The sequence below is a fragment of the Macaca fascicularis genome, chromosome 3 (assembly GCF_037993035.2).
Source record: "Macaca fascicularis isolate 582-1 chromosome 3, T2T-MFA8v1.1".
In the NCBI taxonomy this organism is placed as follows: domain Eukaryota; kingdom Metazoa; phylum Chordata; class Mammalia; order Primates; family Cercopithecidae; genus Macaca; species Macaca fascicularis.
The window spans coordinates 175,794,459-175,802,072 of NC_088377.1; the positions used below are offsets into that span (position 1 = coordinate 175,794,459).

General features: G+C 37.1%; 1 protein-coding gene across 1 annotated transcript in view; it reads left to right on the top strand.

The window, feature by feature from the left end:
- LRGUK (leucine rich repeats and guanylate kinase domain containing) overlaps positions 1–2,345 on the top strand; it is a 129,026-nt gene extending 126,681 nt beyond the window's left edge. Inside the window, exon 20 of the mRNA XM_005550807.5 lies at positions 1,582–2,345. Within this exon, the coding sequence (XP_005550864.3) occupies positions 1,582–1,712 (131 nt within the window). The 3' untranslated portion in view covers positions 1,713–2,345. The remainder of the gene's footprint in view (positions 1–1,581) is intronic.
- Positions 2,346–7,614: the final 5,269 nt, after the last annotated feature.

A 7,614-nucleotide genomic window follows, 5' to 3' on the forward strand; every position in this document is an offset into this window, starting at 1 on the left:
AGCGTTCACAAATAACACTGAGTAAAGACCTTGAACAGGAGGTGAAAATGGGAATGGGAGAGAATAATCTGGGTGTCAATAGCAAAGGTGGGGCTCTGTGAGTAGCCGATAGAGGAAGGAAGTGAACGGGGAGAGCTCTCTAACATTAGCCTTGGTGAGGTAGCTGTTTTCTCAAATGCCCAATTTTCAACAAAAGAGCAAAGGCATACAAAGAAACAGAAAAGTGTGGCCATAGTTTATGGACCCCTGCCTAAATAAAAGGGAAATGAAGTTACTTTCAAGTAAATTTTATTTGCAGACCCCTTCAACACTCATCATTCACAACAGTATTTTATAAATGCACAACAATTTCTTTAATAAACTGAAATTTGCTAAGATTTAAAGTCGAATGTGGTTGGGCGCAGTGGCTCATGTCTGTAATCCCAGCACTTTGGGAGGCCAAGGCAGGAGGATCACCTGAGGGCGGGAGGATCACCTGAGGTCAGGAGTTCGAGACTAGCCTAGCCAACATGGTGAAACCCCATCTCTACCAAAAATACAAAAATTAACTAGGCGTGGTGGTGGCACATGCCTGTAATCCCAGCCACTCAGGAGGCCGAGGCATGAGAACCATTTGAACCTGGGAGGTGGAGGTTGCAGTGAGCTGAGATCGCACTACTGCACTCTAGCCTAGGTGACAGAGTGAGACCTGGTCTCAAAAAAGTAAAAAAATTTTAAAAAGGAGGAGTTTTTTTCTTTTCTTTTGCTGATAACAATATCCTCTCAAACAATGTCTTATTTTTTCTTTGAATATATCCTAAAAAGGTCAATGTTCCCTTTGACTTTTCGTTGCTTTGGTTTGGCCAATAGATCCGGTCTTCATATTCCTATCCGTCATTTCCGTTTCTCTCACTCTCTATAGAATCCTCTGCTTTACTTTCTCAATCCCTGCTACTCTGCTTTCTTACCAGTGAGAATTCTGCTATGGCCACCATGCCTCTACCTTTCTTCTCTATCTTCTAAACTCCTCCTGCTTCCCACAGTCCCTGGAGAAACCGAGATCCAGATGTCTTCCTGCTTGGTGAGCAGGCCAATCTTTAGAGGGCATTAAATGAAGCTTCTATAGGAAGAACTTCACTTCACTGTGTGTGTGTGTGTGTGTGTTTGCGTACATGTGTACGATTGTGAAGGAGTACCTAGTGGAGCATTGTTACAGAGGGCATGAGCAGGTGGAAGAATCGCTAGTGACTGCACGCTGTAGTATCCTGCGGTTGTTGGGCAAGTCTATACAACCTAAGGCTTGGTTAGCCATGTACGTGCTATAGTCTGACCTCGTCCACTATTGTTCTTCCTTGAATGTCATTTCTTTCTCTCTTTCTTTCTTTTTTTTTTTTTTTTTTGGCCTCAAGTGATCCACTCACCTTGGCCTCCCAAAGTACTGCGATTACAGGTATGAGCCACTGCACCTGGCCTCATTTATTTCTTATAGTTTGTCATGAATGAATTCTAGAAATTGTTCTGGTGCTTATATCATGCAACACTTATTTTCTTTGTTCCAAGAAACCAAGGGATTAACTATCATTTTTTCTGAATGTTTTACAGCACTGCCTATACAATCATTTTCACGTGAAAAAGAGTCTCACCAACACAGAAAAGACTCGGTCCCAGTCATCAGTCGCCCAGGTTCCAACGTCAAACCCACCCTCCCTCCAATCCCTCAGGGCCGCAGGTAGACCAGCACTTGATGTCTGATCCTAACATGGAAAACTTGCTCTGCTGATGTTGAATTCCTTGCCTTACCTGGCCATGGATCCAGCTGTTTCTCACTCAACCCATTACCCACAGAAGAACGTTCTATCTGCCTTAATTCTCTCAATCAGTTTCTTTTGTGATTCTTTGGCTGGTGTCTTTAGATTTTTTAATTAAAAAAAATGTTTCTTAAATAATTTTTAAAGATGTGAGTTTTTTTTAGAATGTGAATTATTCTTAGCTTTTAAAAATATCGTTTCTTTTTTTTCTATAGCTATAAATAAATTTTTTCCAGCTGCTACCTGCTCGGAAATATCAGATGGGAAAATCTCCCAAGATCCCTGCACTGCGATATACAGAGTGGCTTTCTGATATATCCAACTGGGATTGTGCTCTTAAAATTTCAACATGTCCATTTACAACATTCCTGTATGCTCTAGAGGATTGATTTATTTTGTTCTGATTATGAAAGGACTGCAGAGTTCCATTTAACTTGTAACCAACATGATATTTGACTGCATCTCTCATAAGGAATTAATGTAATTTTGGGGGGTTCTTGACTTGCTTTAGCAACATGAAACAATAAAGAGTAACAGTTGATTCTTTTATTTCACCCTTCTTTGACTCTGATTATGGACTGCTTGTGATTAGATATACTTTTAGACAACTTTCATCATCTTTGTGGTTTCACTTCTTGTCTTAAAAAGAAACACCTCCATTGAGCAGTTATAGACAAGGCTGGTATTCAGCTAATATGTGCCAGTAAGGCTATCCTGATTGTTAAAACTTTGAGATACATTCCTTTGTACTGGTAAATGGTCTCTTCTCTGAGTACTCTGTGCATGATGACTAGTGAAAAGAGAAGCCTCCACATAGTACTATACTCATTGTTAAATATTTTGAGTATCATAATCCTCTAATGACTTTCCTTTTTAAAGTATCAAAACCCCTTTTAATAATCTACTTCCCTGTGACAAATTTGGTTGTAACACAATTTGCTGTTGGCTCCTGTGCTCCCCCTAGTCCTGCTCTCAAACAGAAGCTGATGAAAGTTCTTTTCTTGGGATTGGTGAGGGTGGAGCCAGAGGACCATGAAGGAGATGACCAGGTAGGGCAGGGAAATCGGAGGCAGCTAAATCCTCTTCGGGTATGAAAGAGAAATCAAGACATTCTGAGATGAAAGAAAACAAAAATAATTTGTTGCCAACAAACCTATCCTAAAAGAATAGTTGAAGGAAATTATTGAAACAGAATGGAAATGATAAAAGAAGGAAACCTGAAAGATCATGAAGGAAGAAAGAAAAATGGAACGAGTAAAAATATGGAATACTACACAGCCATAAAAAGAATGAAAACCTGTCCTTTGTAGCAACATGGATGCAGCCAGAGGCCATTATCCTAAGTGAAATAACTCAGAAACAGAAAGTCAAATATCGCATCTTCTCACTTACAAGTGGGAGCTAAACAATGGGTACACATGGACATAAAGATGGCAACAATAGACACTGGGATTCCAAAAGGGTGGGGAGTGATAGGGTTTGGCTGTGTCCCCACTCTAATCTCACCTTGAATTGTAGCTCCCATAATTCCCACGTGTTGTGGGAGGGACCTGTGGGAGATAATTGAATCATGGGGCACTTTCCACCATACTGTTCCCATGAGTAGTGAATAATCCTCACGAGAAATGATGGTTTTATAAGGGGTTTCACCTTTTGCTTGGCTCTCATTCTCTCTTGCCTGCTGCCATTAAGATGTGCCTTTCACCTTCTGCCATGATTGTGAGGCCTCCCCAGCCATGTGGAACTGTGAGTCCATTAAACCTCTTTTTCTTTGTAGATTACCCAGTCTCTGGTATGTCTTTACCAGCAGCATGAAAACGGACTAATAGAGGAGGCAAGGTTTGAAAAAATTCCTATTGGGTACCATGTTCACTATTTGGGTGACGGGTTCACTAGAAGCCCAAACCTCAGCATCATGCAATATGCCGGTGTAACAAACCTGCACAAGTACCCCCAGAATCTAAAATTAAAAAAAATAAAATAGAATACGTTTAACTGAATAAAAATGAAAATATGCCATATCAAAATTTGTAGTATGCATCTAAAACAGTGCTGAAAGGGAAATTTATACCACTAAATGCCTACATTAGGCAAGAAAAGTCTTAAATCAATAAGCTCCTATCTCATGAACCAGAACAAAAGCAAAATAAACCCAGATCAAGCAGAAGAAAAGAATAAAGAGCAGACATTAATGAAAGTGGAAAAAACAATAGAGGAAAATCAATAAAACAAAAAGCTGATTCTTCGAAAACATAATAAAATGGACTATCTATTTAGTAAAAATGTATGAAGATAATATAGTTTAATACAAATTAACAATAATATAAATGAAATACGGGATGATGAAACTACAGACTCCTTGAATATCAAAAAGATAATAAGGAAATGCTATAAACAACTCTACATATGTAATTTGACAATTTAGATAAAATAAACTCATTTCTTAAAAAACACAAACTCCCATAACTCACGCTGCATGGCATAGGTAATTCAAATAACCCTATAAATATATTAAGGAAATCGAAGAATTAGGTTGAATTAAAGAATTTATAATTGAATTTGAAAAAGAATCTCCAAACCCAAATTCTTTCACTGAAGAACCAATTGCTAACTGAAGCATTCACACCAATTCTATACAATCTCTTCCAGAAAACAGAAGAGGAAGGAAAACTTCCCAGCTCATTTTATGAGGCCAATATTACCCTGATACCAAAATCAGACAGACAATATAAAAAAAGAAAAATACAAACCAGTATCACTTATATACGCAAAAATTCTTTTTTTTTTTTTTTTTTTTGAGACAGAGCCTCGCTCTGTCTCCCAGGCTGGAGTGCAGGGGCTCCGTCTCGGCTCACTGCAAGCTCTGCCTCCCACATTCACGCCATTCTCCTGCCTCAGCCTCGCGAGTAGCTGGGACTACAGGCGCCCGCCACTGCACCCAGCTAATTTTTATTGTATTTTTAGTAGAGACGAGGTTTCACCGTGTTAGCCAGGATGGTCTCCATCTCCTGACTTTGTGATCTGCCCGCCTTGGCCTCCCAAAGTGCTGGGATTACAGGTGTGAGCCACCGCGCCTGGCTGCAAAAATTCTTAACAAAATATTAGCCAAAAAAGCCCAGGACTAGACAGATTCACAGCCAAATTCTACCAGTTGTACAAAGAGCTACTACCAATCTTACTGAAACTATTCCAAAAAATCAGGAGGAGGGATTCCTTTCTTACTCAGTTCAATGAATTTTTAATTCCCTTTAGACTTCCTTGTAGATCCACGGATTATTTAGAAGTGTGTTGTTTCATTTCCAGATACTTACAGATTTTCCTGTTACCTTTCTGTTGTTAATTTCTAGTTTGATTTCATCGTGGTCAGAGACATACTCTATATGAGTTCAATTTTTTTTTTTTTTTTTGAGAGAAGGTCTCTCTCTGTTGCCCAGGCTAGTGTGCAGTGGTGCCACCATAGCTTGCTGCAGCCTTGACCTCCTGAGCTCAAGCAACCCTCCTGCCTCAGCCTCCCAACTAGCTGGGAATACAAGTGTGTGCCAGTACACCTGGCTAAGTTTCTTTTTTTGTAGAGATGAGGTCTCACCATGTTGTCCAGGTTGGTCTTAAATTCCTGGCCTCAAGTGATCCTCCTGCCTCAGCCTCCCAAAGTGCTAGGATTAGAGGTGTGCCCAGCCTCAATTCTTTTAAATTTATTGAAGTTCTTCTGTGGCTCTGGATACATTCCACCCTGGTAAATATTTCATGAGCGAATAAAATTCAGCAATACATAAAAGATGTGTGCACTGTGACCAAGTGGGATTTAATCCAGAGATGCCAGGTTGGTGCGACAGTTGAAACTAACCAGTGAAATCTATCATAATAATAGGCTAAAGAGGAAAAATCAGAATATACAAATTGATGCAGGAAAAGCACTTGACAAAGTCCAACACCCATTCACAATAGAAGTCTAGGAGTAGAGGGGACCTTCCTCAACTTGATAAAGAACAGCTACAAAATATCTACAGTTAAAATCATACTTAGTGGTTACAGGCCGAATGGTTTCTCTCTGAGAATAACAAGGCAAAGGTGACTACTTTCATCACTCATTTAACATAGGACCAGAAGTTCAAGCCAGTGCAATAAAGCAGGAAAATGTAATAAAAAGAATACACATTAGAAAGAAAGAAATCCTTATCTGCAGATAATATTATGATCTACAGAGCAAATTCCCAGAAATCTAGAAAAGAAAAACTCTTAGAATGACTAAATGTGTTCATTAAGGTCTCAGTTATCAAGATCGATACAAAAAATCAATTGTATTTCTGCATACTAACAATGAGCATTTGGAAACAGAAATTAAACTATACTCACTCAGCAAAATGAAGTTTTTAGATGTAGATCTTTTAAAAATGCACAAGACTTACATCTTACAAGTGAAGAAGAATAATACAATAAAACTCTAAGCCCACAACATACCCACTTTAAAAAACAAAACATTACTAATATATTTAAGGCCCATTTTGTATCCTTTCTAATTATATTTTCCTGATTTCCCACCCTGACATAACCATTATTCTCAGTTTAGTTTTTTATCCTTCCCATGAATTTTTTACACTTTTGGTATATATGTGTCTATTCCTAACAATATATACTGTTGTTCTCCATGAGTCAATACTTCATGTTACACTACACGTATTCAGCAATTAACTTTTTTCTCAACATTATGTTTGTAAGAGTAATCCACATAGTTTTTATTATTGTAGTTTCATAATTTTCATTGCTATATAATATTACACTGTAAGAATATATGGTAATTTATTCACTTTTCTGTTGGTGAACACTAAATTTGTTTCCACATGTTTGTTATTACAAAGGATGCAGCTAAAAACATTCTTGTGTAGGGGTGGAATTGCTGCATTATAGGTATACAAATATTTAACTATCAGATATTACTATAATGGTTGCTGTAATACGCTCTCAACAACACGTAAGAGAGTGCTCATTTTTTTCACATTTTCCACAAGTGGCATTAATAGTCTTTTGTTTGCTAATCCAATAAATGTTAATGTAATCTCATTGTGGTGTTAGGTGTTTAGTTTGAATTTCTCCAATTGTGAAGTAAAGTTGAACCTTTTAAATAAGCTTACTGGCCACTTATGGTTCTCTTCTGTGAATTGCCTGTTTATGTGTTTTGCCCAATTTTAAATTGAGTTATTATCTTTTTCTTATTGATTTGATGTATTTATATATTCTGGTTAATAATTCTTTGTTAATTATGCATATTACAAGGATCTTTTTCCAGGTAGTGACTTATCTTTTCAACTTTTAAAAAGTTATATTTTAATGAATGAAAGTTTTTTATATGGCCAACTTTGTCAATCTTTTTCTTTTTGATTTGTACTTTTTATATCTTATGAGTTTCTTTTTTATCCTATTGTCATAAACTTATGACAGATATATATATCTCAGATATTTTTCTAAATTTTTGTTAAGTTTCGCTCTTCTAATTTAGGCCTATATTTTACTTGGAATGAACTTCTGTGTATGATGTGAGATAGGACTGAATTTTTTTTAATTCCAATTGTCCCATTACTCTCCCCTCCTAGTTTGTAAGACCTTCTCTCTCATAGATTGTTTCCATAAATACTTGGATTTATGTTTCAAATTCTATAAACGCCTCACTTGGAGTTGGTTAGAATTACATTTAATTCAAAAATTTGAGGAGGCTTCTGTTTTTTTATGATATTTTCTCTCTCTATCTATAAACATTCTCTATTTATGTAGGTTTTCATTAATTTCATTAATAAAATTGTATACTTTTCTTCATAAAGGACAAATGTATCTT